At 47.1% G+C, this 17,966-nt stretch overlaps 1 protein-coding gene across 27 annotated transcripts in view; it reads left to right on the plus strand.

Annotated features, from left to right (window-relative positions):
• Window positions 1–10,686: 10,686 nt before the first annotated feature.
• The window catches only part of ERI3 (ERI1 exoribonuclease family member 3), a 134,745-nt gene continuing 127,465 nt past the window's right edge, over window positions 10,687–17,966 (plus strand). For 8 of the 27 annotated variants that reach the window (XM_077959492.1, XM_015137911.3, XM_015137871.3 and 5 more), the window contains exons 1-2: window positions 10,720–11,085; window positions 13,051–13,126. In XM_077959492.1, coding sequence (XP_077815618.1) covers window positions 10,951–11,085; window positions 13,051–13,126 — 211 coding nt within the window. In that variant the 5' untranslated portion in view covers window positions 10,720–10,950. The other 19 variants (XM_077959569.1, XM_015137889.3, XM_077959576.1 and 16 more) reach the window with 5 other exon arrangements.

The raw sequence follows: 17,966 nt of genomic DNA on the forward strand, positions 1-17,966 counted from the left end.
TGTTGGAAATGGAAGCTTTGGGCAGGTCCTTAGGAGGCTCAAGGGAAGAGAGAAGAGAGAGAACTCAGAGCAGAATCTTCCTGCCCAATCTGGAACCTCAGTGGCCCCCCAGCAGCAGTAGCCCAGGAGCAGCAGCAGTGCCAAGAAGGAGTCCCCTGGGACCAAGCCCTGAAGCTGTGTTTTTACACTAAAAGACCTTGTTTCTTGTCTCGTCCTGGTCATAACCCTGCTTAATAGAGACATTAAGATGAATGATTGAAGCTGCCTCTCACTGCAGCTGGAAGGAGGGTAGTCTGGGTGACCCTGGACTGAGGGGACACTATGGGGATGGGGTTGAGGTGGGAAGGGATCTGCAAAGCATCCCCCCTCCAACACTGAGCCTCAGCTTTGGGAGCTGAAACCTCTTGTTCCATGAGAGCTTTCTGAAGGCTGCCTTATCCAGCAGGGCTTCTTTCTGGGTTGAACATCTCCGGCTGTGTTCTGCCTCCCCAGCATCAGGGAGGGGATGATACAAGTAGGAAAAGCCATAGGTGTATAAGGGACAACAGTGACTTTTACATATACAGGCTTTCAAAGAGCTTTATAAGCTTCCATGCACATAGCTTTTCATAAAAACAACAGATAACAGTGACTGGGTGTTTCCTGTGCATTTCAAAGGCTGTGCTTTATCTGCACTGTTGTATCTGATCATCACCACAGCCCCATGGTACAGGCCAAAGTACTGTCCCCAATTTACAGATGAGAAGACTGAAGCTTAGAGAAGTTAAGCCACTTGCCCAAGTTCACTCAGCTAATAAGTAGTGGAGTTGGGCTATGAACCCAAGCAGTCTGATTTCAGAGCCCATACGCGTAACCACTGTCATCGTTCACGGCCTCTGGTTTTACAAATTGACCTAGCTTGGAATCGGGAGGAGGGTAGAGGAGGACTGAGGTTTTGTATCAGATAGGGAATTGATTTAGAGGTCAGAGACAATAGTTAGGGATAAATAGGCTCATCTCTGGATGGGGCTGCAGAAGTGGTGGGACCCCAGGGAGCACCGCTGAGACAGGCCTCATTTAGCATGTTTATGACAGGTCTGGCAGAGGGCAGCTCAGGAAAAGCTGCCCCTTCAGAGATCGAGATGACACCAAACACTTTTGGGCAGGAAAATGTCTTGCTTTTTATCTTCCCCCAGCCTCCCACCCCCACCCTTTACCTGATACCTTGCTGGATATGGAACAAATATTCAATAAATGGCTTCTAAAATATAGATGCTTAAAAAAAAGTAAGAGTCACAGTAGTCTTAAACCAGACTGAGCAGAAAGAAAAATGCTCTGTGCCTGCTGATGTGAGTGGACATGTTTGGGGAAGGTGGGAAGGTGGGAAGGTGGGGAAAGTAGACCAGAGAGATAGCGCTACTAAAATAGGATGATGGTGCCCTCAAAACCTTGCTACTCAAGGTGTGGTCTGAAGAGCAGCAGCACAAGCCTCCCCAGGAAACTTGGTAGAAATGCAGAGTCAAGGCCTTTTCCAGACCCACATAATCACAATTTACATTATAACAAGATGCCCAGGTGACTGGAATGCACATTAAAGTTTGAGAAGCACTGCCCTAACACAGAAGCTCCAGTAGCGGTTCTCGTTACCCTCAAGACCAAGTCCAAACACCTTAAGAACTCTCAGAAGACTATGCAGGATCTAACTCTTGTCTATGTCTTCAAACTCCTCTTTCGTCACTCCCTTTGCACACGTTCTGTTCCAGTCCTACTAAGTTTCTTTCCATCTTCACGTGGGCCATTTCTTTGCTTAGTGCCTTTGCTCATGTTACTCTCTTCTACTGGAATGCTCTCCCTTCTTCAATCCCTTCTCCCCTTCTTGGTCTAAGAAATTCCTACTCAACATTTAAGACTTGACTTAAATGTCACTTGTTCTAGGAGGGCTTTCCAGGCTGTAAGGGATGCCTCATCTTTAAATCCTTATTGCAACTGCTCTTTATAATCACAGTTGTCACTCTGAATGACAATTATTTCTTTACCAGTATGTCTCCTTCATTAGAATGTAAGCTCTATGAGGGCGGGGACCGTGTCTCTTGTTCATGTTCCTCTTCTGTGCTTTTTCATGGAACATGGCACAACATAAGTATTCAAAGAATGTTTGTTGAACATTGAAAAAGTATATACTTGGCAAACAATGGGTTCAAGGTCTTAGGACTCTGCTGGGGTTGCTAGAAGAGATGCTCTGAAGGCTTCAGATGCCTTCCTAAAAGCCCTCTAGAACTCTTCAGGTCTTGGGGCTGTGGTTAGACACTGGTTAGACATTAAGATTGCTCAGCAAGTCCCTTCCCTGTGAATTAGAGAGTGCTGTTCAGGGCAGAAGATGCAGGAAGGCCTTGGGGCACTCAGAAGACGGGAAGGAACAGCCACTAAGGAAATGCTTCTTGGAGCAGGGCATCATTCTCCAGGAATTCAACAGGTGGAGATAGGACTGTGGTAGGCACTCCCATTGAGAGAACAATGCCAGCAAAGGCTTGGAGGCTGAAAAGTGCAAAGTACCCTGATGAGTAGTAATTTGTCCCTTGGGCCTGGAAGACAAGAGGAGTCAAAAGAATGACTAGAAAATAAGGCTAGAAGCAGAGGCTGGAACCTGAGGATAGAGGATCTGACTGCCAAATCAGGACCAGGAAGGAGGACCTGTGAAACCACAAGGAGTCCAGCATAATGAAGAGGCCCCGCTAATCTGGGAAGCCAGGGAAAGGTGACTGGCAGTAAAAGCAGCTTATTCACTAAATCCTAGGGGAAATATGTAGTATAATGGAGTCCTAGTAGGTTTGCAGCTGATACTTGGCTACATCCAGTGTGGGGAGGGAGGCAACATTGTCTGACCCAAATATCTATTTGAATGCACTAATTTATATGGGGGCTGCAAAGCCTCTCAGAGCAAAGCAAGTAAATTTGAACCAAGCCCATAACCTGATCAGGTATACACCAGCACAATTAGAGTAAGGGTACATGGTTAAACCAATGGACACCAAATTGCTGGAAGGACGGCAGAGCTCCAGCAAGTGACTTAATGACAGAGGAGGGTAGAGACTGGTAGAGTGAGCCAGTTTCCACAGGATTAAAGCGTTTTTCGCTGCCTCTGGTTCAGCATTACGGCTCTAAATAAACGCATCCTACCTTGGCCACTTTGGTGCTAGTAGAGGTGCACCGTGAGAAGAAAAAGGGCTGTTAGAATATGTGGAAACAGCTATCTCTGAAAGAATGAAGAGCTCGAACAACCCTGCTGTGGGGCTCCACATCTTCCACCTGTAATGTGGAGGGAGTTGTCTTCTTTGCAGGAGAGTGCCATGTTCTCATGCTGTCATGGTACCAGAAGAATTGAGCCCATTAAGCAGAAACTTCAAGTACAGCATCCACAATGCACCTAGTGGTAGAAGCCAGTAGAGCATAGTACCTTGAGTCAATGGGTACAATTGAGAATTTGTGGGGAGCATTGCTAGGGATTGTTTTTTGTTTTTGTTTTTGAGATGGAGTTTTGCTCCTGTTGCCCAGGCTGGAGTGCAATGGCACAATCTCGGCTCACTGCAATCTCCACCTCCCGGGTTCAAGCGATTCTCCTGCCTCAGCCTCCTGAGTAGCTGGGATTACAGGCATGTGCCACCATATCCAGCTAATTTTGTATTTTTAGTAGAGATAGGGTTTCTCCATGTTGGTCAGGCTGGTCTTGAGCTCCTGGCCTCAGGTGATCCGCCCACCTCAGCCTCCCAAAGTGCTGGGGTTACAGGCGTGAGCCACTGCGCCCGGTCCTGGATTGGTATTTTTATAGGAACAGGTGGGTGCCTAGAATTAGCAAGACTGGTATATGAATATAAATGTAAACACATTTGTACTACAAGCCAGTATAGACTATTGGCCTGAGAATATCTGCATTGCTACAGATGAACTAACACGGCAGTCTAGGGAATCGGACTTTTGACTAGAAACAGAGCCACCAGGAGGCAGCAGTTTCTGAGTGGGTTTGGAAAGATAAAGGGAGCCTGGCCTGGAGGAGAGAAGTCAGCACCACTCCAAAGGGACCCGGGTGAATGCTGGCCTCTGATCAGTGATGCGAAAGCCCTAGTAGATAAGAAGAGAGAGCTGAACTTGAAGCTGAGGTGGGAACAGGCGAAAAGTAGGAGTGTTCGTGGTTGACGACCAAACTCGAAGGAAAATTGATGAAGGAAAGTTTACTCACTAAGTAGCTACCTTATGCTGGGTGGGCACTCTCTTCACTATATTGGTGATATAGGCATTATCTCCATTTTACAATTGAGGAAACAGGCTCAGAGAAGCTGTCTTCAGTTATTCATCAACTATATGCACATGGAATATGAAGATGAGACACAGTCCTGTTCCTTGAGGATCTCAGAATATTGTAGGAGAGAGACACAGAGGCAAACCACTTTATTACTGTGCTCCCCAGACAAGAGTAGATGTAAGGAGAAGGTGCAATAAAACCACAAAGAGATTTCCCAAGTCACAGAGTCAGTAGGTGTCAGAGCCAGGGTTCAAATCCTGGACCGTCTGGGTCCAAACCTCAGCATCTTCCACCATTCTGGCTGCACAGCTATAGTCATCCAGACCCTTAAGTCATAGTCTGAGTTCTGAGGAAGGGCAGTAGTACCCTTTGCTACTAGCAGGGATTTTTTTTTTTTTTTGAGACAGAGTCTTGCTCTGTCGCCAGGCTGGAGTACAGTGGCACAATCTCGGCTCACTGCAACCTCCGCCTCCTGGGTTCAAGCGAGTCCCCTGCCTCAGCCTCCTGAGTAGCTGGGACTACAGGTACACGCCACCACGCCCGGCTAATTTTTTGTATTTTAGTAGAGACGGGGTTTCACCACGTTGGCCAGGCTGGTCTTGAACTCCTGACCTCGAGACCCACCCACCTCAGGCTCCCAAAGTGCTGGGATTAGGAAGGCATGAGCCACCGTGCTCGGCCTAGCAGGGAATGTTTAAGAACAAGGAGAGGACATTGGGAATTGGGATGCGGCTCACAAACGTGATGCAGCTGCACATCAGACACAGAAAGGATGATGGTGCCCTCAGGATTACCAGGTGTGGGTTGGGTGGGGTGGCTCATGCCTAAAATCCTAGCATTTTGGGAGGCTGAGGCAGGAAGGTCACTTGAGCCTAGGAGTTCGAGACCAGCCTGGGCAACATGGTAAAACTCTGTCTCTACAAAAAAACACAAACAAACAAACAAAAAGTAGCCAGGCGAAGTTGCACAAACCCATAGTCCCAGCTACTTGAGAGGCTGAGGATGAAAGATCGCTTGAGCCTGGGAGTGGGCCGTGATTGTGCCACTGTACTCCAGCCTAAGTGACAGAGTGAGACCCTGTCTCAAAAAAAGATTACCAGGCGCCGGGCGCGGTGGCTCAAGCCTGTAATCCCAGCACTTTGGGAGGCCGAGACGGGCGGATCATGAGGTCAGGAGATCGAGACCATCCTGGCTAATATGGTGAAACCCCGTCTCTACTAAAAAATACAAAAAACTAGCCGGGCGAGGTGGTGGGCGCCTGTAGTCCCAGCTACTCGGGAGGCTGAGGCAGGAGAATGGCGTAAACCCGGGAGGCGGAGCTTGCAGTGAGCTGAGATCTGGCCACTGCACTCCAGCCCGGGCGACAGAGCGAGACTCCGTCTCAAAAAGAAAAAAAAAAAAAAAAAAAAAAAAAAGATTACCAGGCATGGAGACCCTCTGCTGGGACAGGACTGATTCAGAGCCTAGAAGTGGCAGTGAATGGTTCTAGCTATGGGACCCCTGGGGCACCAGAGAGTGCTGGCTGGTCCTTAGGCAAATTGGGGCCAGAAAGAGGAGCTTCAAAAATCAAGCTGTGATTGAGAGGAGGGGGACCCATATTGGGAGTAGCACTGGGGCTACGAGAATGAAATCGGAAAATTCTTGGGCTGGAAGGAGAGCTTGCCCACTGTCTAGGATCACGGTCTCCTTTTTATTTCCGTTGAGTTCAACACATCCTGACAGGATCATCTGCCTCTTTGAAAGCAACTCCTTTGTTTTCAAACTTTGCTTTTTCCTCCCTTCTGAGCACCAGATAGGGAAGAAATCTGGGGCCGTAATCTTTTCTAGGGCTGCTTTGCCTCTGACTAGTGGCTGGATAGCCCAAGCAGATTTTGTACAGTTGGGACAAAGCTGTGGGATTCATGACATTTGTGAGCCACACCTCTGGAGTATGTGAATCATGACTCTCTCTGGGCCCGGGGGCAAATCAGGGTGGAGTCACAGGATTTGAGGTAAGGACACTGGGACTAGAGAGGGGACAGAGAGTAGGCAGAGAGTGGCGCAGCCTAAGGAAGAGAACCTCCCTGGGCAGGTGGCTCCATTTGATTTCCGATTTAAAGGGGAGGCTTAGATAGCCAAGAAGAAAAAGGCTAATAAGAAAAATATTAAACTGCAGTGTGTGTGTCCCCAGGGACTTCCTGTTGCCATGACTGACCTCCCGGAGAGCGCCATTCGTTCCCGAGCATGGCAGCTTTATAGGCACTTGTAGGCCTGCAAAGAACACCAATTTGCTGCTGCAGTTTGTTTTGATAACTGAAACTTTCAATAAATCTATATTAAAATCAAAGGGAAAATTAACTAGGCCCTAGTGAGGGGCACGGAGATAAGGGAGCACATTACCATCCTGGCCTCAGCCACCCCACATCCATCTCTTAGTTCAGATTCAGGTCACTAGGGAGATGAATGGCTCAGGCTCTTGGGGAACAGCTCTGGGGAAAAGCAGGAAGAAAGCGGCATGGCCAGATCCAGCCCTGACTCCTCCCAGAGCGGCAGAAGACTGCTGGGGGGTTGGGTTGGGGAGAAGAGGAGGTGGGGTGGTGGTGGTCATGATGGGAAGAGGGGTAGGAGAAAGGGGTAGGGAAGGGTGAGAATAGTAGTAATAGCCACTGTTTACTGAACTCTTTATTCTAGGTAGTGCTAAGCAGTTGCGTATTTAATTCCAATAACAGGTAGATACGAGTATTATCTACATTCTAGAGATGAAGAAACTGAACTTCAGAGAGGTATGTGACTTGCCGAAGGTCACAGATGGAGCCAGGACTCAGACCTGAAAAGGTTCTCTCTGAGTCCACCCTTTATGCTGTCTTATATAGCTTACAGGGACTACGATGGCAGCAGCAGTTCTTCCAGTTGCCGCATAAAATGGTTTCAGACCCTGTCTGGGTTCTCTCAGCTGTGCCAAGGTTTGGGGGCTGCCATGCATTATCCTTGGGTCCTGCATTCTCTGTGCTTTGACAGCTGGTTAAGGTCCTAGCTTTGATGGCCACCTTGCTGCTTTTCCTGGTGGTTTGACAGGCTATAAGAAGACCTAACTGACCGGGCGCGGTGGCTCATGCCTGTAATCCCAACACTTTGGGAGGCTGAGGCGGGCGAATCACCTGAGGTAGGGAGTTCGAGACCAACTGGATCAACATGCAGAAGTCCTGTCTCTACTAAAAATACAAAAATTAGATAGGCCTGGTGGTGCATGCCTGTAATCCCAGCTACTCGGGAGGCTGATGCAGAAGAATCGCTTGAACCCGGGAGGTGGAGGTTGCAGTGAGTTGAAATCGCGCCATTGCACTCCAGCCTGGGCAACAAGAGTGAAACTCCATCTCAAAAAAAAAAAAAAAGAAGACTTAACTTGGTCCTGTCTTGTGTTCTTGCTCTCAGTGTTCACTTTAGCTCAGTCGCTTAATCCAGCAGCCAGGATGTCTGTGTGTCTGTGTACTGGACTCAGTTCATCTGCCTCCCCAAATTCACTTGCCCTTGCCTTGTGTGCACCCTTGACTCTGGCCATTGGCCACTTGTTCATTGGACAACCCACCTGCCACTCCCACTTCATTTACTAACACCTCTGGTTATCTTCGTTGCCCTTGGGATGAGGGTTAGGTTTGGACACAGCCTCCAATGTGCCCACTGTGGCGGGACTGCAGCTGGACCTGATCTGACCCAACCAGAGGCTTTGATTCCTCTCACCATTTCTAGTCTCAAATGAATGACTATACTTCAGGGTGTGGAATCGGGCACCCCCTGGGGCTACTGCATTGGTGGGGTAACACAACCCTTCCTTCTCCCTGTCACACAGGATGGTTCTACACACCTTGTACGACAGAGCAACGAGTTGTATTTTCTTTGAGGAACTGGCCAACTTCTCAGTAAGACACTATCTGGTACTTTCTTTCCCTCCTTCCCTGCTTCACTTCCCCCTTTCCCCTACTCTTTTATTTATTTGTTTATTTAAGACACGGAGTCTTGCCATGTTGCCCAGGCTAGCCTTGAACTCCTGACTTCAAATGATCCTCCTGCCTCAGTCTCCTGCCTCCTGAGTAGCTGGGACTACTACATGTGTCACCTTACCCGGCTCCCCTCACCCTTGATGCCTTGGGATTGTACTCCCCAATTAAATTTGAACACATAAGTTTTGCCTCAGGCTCCGTTTCCTTTTTTTTTCTTTTTCCTTTTATAGAGATGGGATCTTGCTATGTTGGCCAGTCTGGTCATGAACCCCTGGGCTCCAGCAATCCTTCCACCTTGTCCTGCTAAAGTGTTGGGATTTCAAGCATGAGCCACTGTACCTGGCTCAGGCTCTGTTTTCTAGGGAACCAGACAGCACACAACAGAGCCACGGCTTGAGAAATCCAAGTGTTGTGCTAGGCGGCAGTGTAAGGTACCAAGTGTATACTGAGCTGTCAAACTGTTCTATTATTTGAATCAATTTGCCTGGTCTTTGTACAAAAAGAGCTTACAGTGTGGTGAAGTCCTGGAAGCTGTACAGTTGAGCCCTGGTGCACCAAGGAGGAAAGGACACATTCTGGGGAAGTCAAGGGGACCATTGAAGGCTCCACAGAGGATGTTGGGGCTGGGCATTAAATAAAGCCTTGAATCCAGATAGTATAGATTTACTTCATTCTTACAGCCAAGAAGATTGGCTGTGCCTACTCTTAGGCCATAACTCAGTATATAACAAAGCTATCTCACTGCCTCTTGTCTTATTTTTGTATTTGCTTGTTTTATTATCTATCCTTCCTCCTACAGCCCCTCTCCAATTTATTTATTATGGCTTTCTGCAGCCTTGTCCTCCCAGGCTCCAGTGATCCTCCCACCTCAGCCTCCTGAGTATCTGGGACTACAAGCACGTGCCACCATGCCTGGCTAATTTTTAAATTTTTTGTAGAGATGAAAATCTCATTATGTTGCCCAAGCTGGTCTTGAACTCCTGGTCTCAAAGGATCCTCCTGTCTCAGCCTCCCAAAGTGTTTAGAATTACAGACATGAGCCACGGCACCCAGCTTCCCTCTCCAGTTTAAAAGCTCCTTGAGAATACAGGTGTGTCGTTATTAATCAATGAATCCTCAGCAACAGAAACAGTGCCTGACACTTAAGAGAGGCACTATAAATACAGGTGGACTGACTGACCAACTGGGGTTAATGTCTAGGTAATAATAGGAGAATCTGTTCCAGCTCCAAGAATTGGAGGATAGTACCTCCACTTACTGACTTCGGGATAAGCCTGTCCCCGATGCTGTATATTCCCTCATTTGTTCACAGACATTTACTGCAGGCCTTCTTTACGCCTGCACTATGCTGTGTATTACTGAACAATAATGGAAAAAATGGAACATACATGAACAATATGGAAAAAAATGCTTTTCCTGAAGGACTTAAAACCCTGTGGGAGCGACAACAAGGAAAAAGACAATTATAAAACAATATGATAAATGCTGTAGGTGCACAGTAGAGTCACCTAACCTGTTATGTGGGTGGGATAGATGATGGCATTCCCTGATATGGGGATTACCAGGCACTCCCAGCTCAGGTGGAAACCGTTATGTTAAAGTCCGATCTCAGAGGTGGTAGGGCCCAGAAATGACATCATCCTAAGTGTAAATATGCAGACAACACACAGAGGGGCTTGGTAACTGAAGCTGGGCCCAGAAGATGGGGTCCTGACCGATTGTGAAGCTGTCAAAGCCATCATTGGCTTGGCTAAGGGTGAGGTTTCCCAGCTCATATCCTGGGACTCATGACTACCCAGAAAGGCATAACCAGGATGAAGAAACACAGGTCTCTCCAGCTTACTGGAGAGACTGACTGGGGAAGTTCCTCACAGCTGAGGCCAGAAACCTTTTAAACAGAAGTTTCCTCTGAGTGGACCTGAACAAGCCAGTTCCCTCTTCCTTAGGACGGCTCTTCACAAATCTAAGCATTTTCCTCTTAGCTTAACCCCTCTTTGTCTCAGGTCTCCCCCAGGCCCACATCACAGAGTAGATGACAATAATTACTTGTTGAATGAACGAATCATGAAGAGTCATGTAAATATAATCTGTCACGTTGTGAGCCCACATTTACCTTGCGGGTATACTGGAGGGCGGGAAAACGGAGATGGGGGACCTGGGTCGCTGTAGGCCTTAGAAAGTTTCGTTTTAAAAAAATTGCTTTCACAGATCAGAAGTGATGTCCCCGCCCCCGCCTTCTCTTCTGAGTTCGTGCAACGTCAAAACTACAAGTCCCATAAGCCCGGCCGCCGGGACTTACCATCTTGACATACCTTAGCGCGCATGTCGGCGGGAGAGTGAGCATTTGGGGAGAAGAAGCCCCGCCCGACTGCAGCCCATTGGTCAAAGGGACCGGCAGCGGGCTCAGCGGTTGGCCACAGCGCCCGCCCGTCCGTCGCGTCGGTCGGGGTCAGAGTGCGCGGAGGTGAGTCGGTGTGTTGTGGACTCGTGGTGCTGGCTGCCGCTGTTCAGGCGGCCGGGAACGGGCGGTGGGGAGCGGGCGGAGCTGGCCTTGCCTCTGCCTGGCCGGCGCCGCAGTCGGCGCGGGCTGCGCCCGCCGCCGCCAACTGCCCTGAGCGCCTGCTGAGGCCGAGGGAGACGTCGGGGCCTGCACCTGGAGGGAGCCTGCCGCGCTGGCCCCGAGGAGGGGGCGTTGCCATGGCGACAGCCTCTCCCGCTGCTGACGGGGGACGGGGGCGGCCCTGGGAAGGAGGGCTGGTCTCCTGGCCCCCCGCCCCTCCCCTTACTCTCCCCTGGACTTGGATGGGCCCAAGTTGGGGGCAACACCCCGGGGTGGGTGATGCTGAATGCCCCCCTCCAAGATTGGGCCCTGGTTAATGCATGCGGGCCGAGGGTCGCGGTGCGCAGAATTTGTGCAACCTGGGGTGCTGGCCCATGTGCTAACCCTGGATGCTTAATCTACTGAGTAACGTTCTGGCGGAGGGGGAGAGGGGCAGAGCTTTGCAAGACAGGATGGGTGAGTTTATTAAGGGGGTTGACTTACTGGGATTACTAGAAAAGAAAAAGAGGTTTGACCAGAGTGGCTAGAAGTGGAGCAAGGAGATTGTATTAGAACATTCCCTTGACCCCCTCCCCAACACATGCACACACACCAGGTTAGCAGTTTACCTCTTTGTAAATCTGAAGCGGTGGTAGTGGTGATGGTGGAAGGAGTGAATAAGGGGCCTAACCTGGCTATCTTTCTGTGTGCCTGTCTTGCAAATGGTCTAGCAACAGGTGTTTTCTTAAAAAAAAAGCATGAATTTGGATTGAGGCTTGACTGTGAGTTCTTGTAAAATTTAACTGCTCATTGTTGACTTGGAAGATGCTGGATGTGGGGCCCCCAATGGGGGTTTGGATTTTGTCCTTAGAGCTGGATTTTGCAACGAATAGTGCCCATCGTTGCGTCTGCTTGAGGTCTCTGGCCACTTCAATGGTATTTACTCTTGTCAGACATTTCATCAGTTTCCCAGGGGAAGGGCAGCAAAACATGAATCATATTGGCTAAAAGACTGTATGCTATTCAAACTATAGTAGGTTGTGAGTGGCTAAATGAGTTTTGATTGTAGAGTTTCTTCCAGATATTGGCTTCATCAAATTCTGCTTTATTCTGACTTTATCATATACAGCCTGCCCTGTTTTAGTGGGTTCTTGCTTGGAACTTAAGTTTATTATACCTGGATCTCCTACTATTTAAAAGCCAATTTATAAACAGGGACTTGAAGTGTGACTCCACTAATGTGTGTCTGTGATCCTGGTTAGAAACCCACTTGGCTGCCTTTTCCTCAGGAGGTGGGGGTTGGGGGGAGGGAGCTGCCGGGAAGTGATTGATAAGGTTTCCTTTATGGATTCTGTGGTGCTTCACTGGAGCTCAGAGCACTTTGGCAACTTAAGCACTCCAAATTAAAAGCTCATTAACAATTCCTGCCCAAAGATCCTGTAAATAATCAGCTAGCTAGGTCATAGAGCTTGGCTAAGAGCTTTTCTTCCAACTTGAAATTTCCAAATAAAAGTGCTTTTATTCCCTTTCATTTTGAAAAGTGTTTTCTTTGTGGTGGGGTAAATCCGTGAGTGGCCTTTTCCCAGCGGATCTGAGTAGAAGAAAGTCTTAAATGTGTGGAATGGTAGACAGGAATATATTAGTTCCAACCCTAGGTGTTTATGCAAAAGACATCACTAACAGGGGCATCTCTGCAACTTCTGGTCCTTTGGAGGATATGAATTAGTTGAAAAGGGTGATAGGTATCTATTGATGTTTTGACTTGGGATTTAGTTACCTTGACTTTCTTAGAGTTTGAAGCAGGCTTGGAAGTATCCCGAAAGTGTTTCCTAGTCTATGTGGCCATTTTCAGTATGACTTGTGGATTTGTGGCAACCAGCCCCTCCCCCAATCCTGGCCCAGCCTTAGTTCCTTAGTTCTGAATATTGTCAGCCTTACCAGTGTCTTCCTCCTTGACTAGACTAGGATTCTGAAATTACCCAAAGAGGCACCACTTCATGGCTATCTTTCTCGGTAAATGTTCAGTGTTTCTAGGAGGTGAGCCTCCATAGGAGGAAAAGTATATGACTAGAGAACATGAAAATCATTACAAATATAGTACTAATAGTTTCTGAAAGCTCCGTGGGGGCACTGTCTTTCCACATAGATGGCAGTTATCCCAAAGTTTGAGTTTAGAGTTTGAGGTGTAGTATCCTTCATGGGGATTTGATCCTTGGTATTGAAATAGACTTGTTGCAGAGATGTGTGTTTATCCACAGCATTGGGGCTTTCCAGCTCTCACAGAACCTTCAGCATCCCCAGCTGCCGGTCTTGGCATCTTCGAAGTAAGGAGAGGTGAGAATCCTGTTGCATGGTCAAGTTTGGCTTTATTTCCTTCTGAGTATTTGGGCTTGGAGGGTAGGGGGTGGGGATTGATGCAGATTGTATTTTTTTTCCCCACGTATCCCCAAAGTCTAAACAAATTGTATTTTTTTGTAGCTTCTTCTGATAAGGTAACGTATGTTCAAAGTCTGTAGAAACTTACTTAAAGTTTCTAAAGTGGTAAGAGTTGGAGGTGGGAGATCCAGACTCTGAAATTCTGTCACAATTGCTTTATGGGCATCTCATGAGCACCTACTTTAGGTTCAGGATGGTTGAATAGAACCAGAATAGCCCATTATCCTGAGAAATACACATCTTTTTTTTTTTTTTTTTGAGGCGGAGTCTCACTCTGTCGCCCAGGCTGGAGTACAGTGGCACGCTCTCGGCTCACTACAAGCTCCGCCTCCCGGGTCCACGCCATTCTCCTGACTCAGCCTCCCGAGTAGCTGGGACTACAGGTGCTTGCCACCACGCCCGGCTAATTTTTTTGTATTTTTAGTAGAGATGGGGTTTCACCATGTTAGCCAGGATGGTCTCGACCTCCTGACCTCGTGATCCACCCACCTCGGCCTCCCAAAGTGCTGGGATTACAGGCTTGAGCCACCGCGCCTGGCCAGAAATACACATCTTAAGAAAATAGGAAGAAACATCTTCATTTGACTTTAAACATTTATTTATTTATTTAAGAGACAGACTCTTGCTAGGTTGCCCATGCTGGGCTCGAACTCCTGGGTTCAAGTGATCCTCCTCCCCACAAGTAGCTGGAGCTACAGGCATGTGCCACTACGCCTGCCTCTCATTTGGCTTTTGCTAATGTATTTGACCAAGGCCTTTGGGATCTTGGTTTAATTTAGGTTGCATGTCGCCTTTTGGTGAATGGTTAGTTCCAACCTGTCTGTTTTACAAGGATCAGGGACCAGCTAAAGAGGCATACTCTGGATGATTGATATCCAGGGACTTGAGCTTGTTTGTTCAATAGCTAAGGGCCAGGCACTGTGCTAGTTCCTGGGATTATAGTGGTGAACAAGAAAGCCACCTTCCCTGACACCATAGAGCTTACAAATTCATGGGAGAGACTGATAGTAAAAAGGCAGTTATGATATGATCTGAGAGTGCTATAGTAAGGGAAGTGTAGAGGCTTTGGAAATACTCAGAGGGGTCTCTGACCCAGAGTTGTAGACTCAGGGAAGGCCTCTCAGAGGAAGTAAACCTCCTCACATAGAATTAAACAAACCCTCAAAGAACGCTGAAAATTTAAAAAAAGAAAAAGAAAAAAATAAGATGAAGACATGAGGGACCAATTGTCAGAGCTTTGTTGAATATGAGAAAGTTCAGTGTGGCTGAAACAGAGTACTTAGTTGGCAGGGGACAGGAGAATATGGGGAGAGATGAAGCAGGAGGTAAGCAGAGGCCAGAGCCTTAGCTTATAAACTCTTAGGATTAGATCAGGGAGTAGAAAAAAGATTAGGGCTCTGCAAACTTTTTCTGTAAAGGATAAGATAGTAAATATTTAGGCTTTGGGTCTCTGTCACAACTTCTCAACTCTACTAAACTCTGCAGTTATGCATGAAAGTAGCCATAGACAGTATGAAAAGGAAGAGCATGGATGTATTCCTGTAAAACTTTATTTATAAAATAAATAAAGGTGGCAGCTAGATTTGGCCCATGGAACATAGTTTGCTGACCTCTGGATCAGATTTAAGAACAGTAAGAAGCCACTAAAGGGTTTTAAGCAGTAGACTGATGTTAGATTTGTGTTTTAGAAAGTTGGCAGGCCAGCGTGGTGGCTCACGCCTGTAATCCCAGCACTTTGGGAAACTGAGGTGGGCAGATCGCTTGAGGTCAGGAGTTCGAGACCAGCCTGGCCAACATGTTGAAACCCTGTCTCTACTAAAAATACAAAAATTAGCTGGGTGTGGTGGTGCATGTCTATAATCCTAGCTACTTGGGAGACTGAGGTGGGAGAATCGCTTGAACCCAGAAGGCAGAGGTTGCAGTGAGCTGAGATGGCACCACTGCACTCCAGCCTGGGTGACAGAGCAAGACTCTGTCTCCAAAAAAAAATTTGCTCTGATTTCATTGTGAAAAATGGATTGAAGGGGACAGACAATACTGGAGGCAGAGAGACTAGTCAGGAGGCTGTGGAAAATTACGTGGATAGCCATTTTATTTTTCCCTTTTGTGGCATTATTTTGGTCCTTAAAAATTGAGTATATGGCTGGGCACAATGGCTCATGCCTATAATCTCAGCACTTTGGGAGACCAAGGCTTGAGGCAGGAAATCAGGACCAACCTGGTCAACATACTGAGACGCAACTCTACAAAAAAACCAAAACAACAACAAAAACTGATCTATAAATACGCTTTTCTTATAAATAAAAAAAAATGAGTATAAATGAATCTGCATATATGAGTGTAACGGTTCTCTTTACTAACTTCCTACCCATCTACTAGAATGTATAGAATGTCTACCAAAGAATTTGTTGGAGATACTGGCTCCTATTTTACACACTGGAAAAGATGTAGAAAGGGAAAGTTGGTATAAAATGAATTGAAAGAGCTGAGCACGGTGGCTCATGCCCATAATCCCAGCACTTTGGGAGGCCAAGGTAGGTGGATCACTGGAGGCCAGGAGTTTGAGACCAGCCTGGCCAACATGGCAAAACCCTATTTCTACCAAAAATACAAAAATTAGCTGGGCGTAGTGGCGTGTGCTGGTAATCCCAGCTACTTGGGAGGCTGAGGCATGAGAATCACTTGAACCTGGGAGGTGGAGGTTGCAGTGAGCTGAGATTGCGCCACCATACTCCAGCCTGGGCAACAGAGCGAGACTCTGTCTCAAAAAAAAAAAAAAGAAAGATGCTTTGGAAACTGTATTTTAATGAAGTATGGAATAAGCAGAGCCATTGAAAGGGTCTCGGTCTTAGGGTTCATAACTTAATGTCAATTAATTTGAACTTCTTGAACAGAGAGGATGACCCATTTTCCTAAGCCTTCCAGGAAATTGCCCTCATTCTATATATGTCCTACTTGGTCTCTCCTTTCCTGGCTTGTAGAAGACTGATGACCTCTTCCAGATATTTTGGAGATGTCTCCTAGTTCAGGTATATGTCAAGGAAAGGGACCAAATAAAGTATTGTATTTAGTGAGCGTCTGATGAATAGGTTAGAGCTGAGAGTCCCTTGTCTGTGCTTTCCCTTACTTCCTACATTCCCTTTGTAGGAGGTCTTCATCCTACAACCCCAGTGTAGGTTTCTGGTAGCAGTGTTTACTTGACCTTGGGCAAGTGACTTACCTCTCTGAGCTTCACTTTGCTATCTGTAAAATGGAGATAATGATACAATCGAGTTGGCTGAAGGATTTAATAATGTTTGTAAAACTCTTTGCACAGTGTCTTGATAACTTTTATCACTAATAAAATTTTATATAATTAATAAGTTTTTATAAAGCAGCCAGTATTTGGGTGACTTGGCTTTTGACTTCATATTTTTTGTGTCCTCACAGTTGTCATTGTGAATATACGATAAAAACATAGCCGCTCATGGTGGCAGCCAGCAGACAGGAGGAATTGACAACTAAAGCAAGGCACTGCTCTTCATAATGGAAAATTTTCAGACAATGGGTGTTCCATTCAGAATCCCAGAACTGGCCAGGTGCGGTGGCTCACACCTGTAATCCCAACACTTTGGGAGGTCGAGGTGGGTGGATCACCTGCACCTGAGGTCAGGAGGTCAGGAGTTTGAGACCAGCCTGGCCAACATGGTGAAACCCCATCTCTACAAAAATACAAAAAATTAGCCAGGCATGGTGACACACATCTGTAGACCCAGCTATTCAGGAGGCTGAGGCAGGAGAATTGCTTGAACCTGGGAGGTGGAGGTTGCAGTGAGCCAAGATTGAGCTGCTGCACTCCAGTCTGGGTGACAGAGTGAGACTCAAGACAAAAAAAAAACACCAAGCAATCCCAGAACTTTTTTCAGTGTGGACCTTAGTTCCAGCACCATCAGTAAAGCAAATTGAGTGAGCAGCTTCCCGATAGAAATTCACCAAAGTGTGACCAGCATTCCTCCCTGTCTGTCTGGGGTCATTTATTAGTGTTGCCACCCTGTGGCCTTACATCTTTGTAAAGTGCCTCTCAAATTTTTTAAAATTACTTTTCACCAGCACTCTGGGAAGTGGGTCAGGTGGTCAGCATTCTTGTCCTTGATACCGTATGAAGAAACTGAGGCCCAGAAAGGTTAAATGAGTTGCCTGAGGTCCTGCTGTGAGGTACTGTCAAAGCTAGGGCAGATTTGCCATCCAGATGAAAGTGTGTTAGTTTATTGCTATGATTTTGCTTTCCTTGAGTGAGAGGTGCATAGTCATTCCAGAACTGCAATCTGATGCATGCCTTGTCCAGATCTACTAGGCTTGATTTGGGTCCTACGTTATCCATTTGGTTCTGTTGGGTTTTAATTAGTGATTGCTAGAACCAGAACTGTTGGGAAGCAGATTCCCTTTGGGTCATTGTTTTTAGCCTTTCCTCTTTGGGGGCATTCCTTGAGGAGCTTTGGGTTACTAGGGATTGCTTTGATGTGTTCAAAATTGTGCCTTGTGCCCCACAGCTACAGGTAAAATCAAAAGGCGGATAATTTATGGGAGTGTCAGAGCTGGCCGCTGGCACCTCAGGAGGCCATTAGTATGCCTGTTCAGACCCTCTGTGTCCTTGCAATTGATTCCTCTTTGCATGAGCCTGATTTGGGAAGCTGTAGATCTGTGGGTAGTGATTGGATGTGACAGTCCAAACACCGGTCCCTAAATTAATCCTTTTAAT

Source organism: Macaca mulatta, chromosome 1 (assembly GCF_049350105.2).
Source record: "Macaca mulatta isolate MMU2019108-1 chromosome 1, T2T-MMU8v2.0, whole genome shotgun sequence".
In the NCBI taxonomy this organism is placed as follows: Eukaryota; Metazoa; Chordata; class Mammalia; order Primates; family Cercopithecidae; genus Macaca; species Macaca mulatta.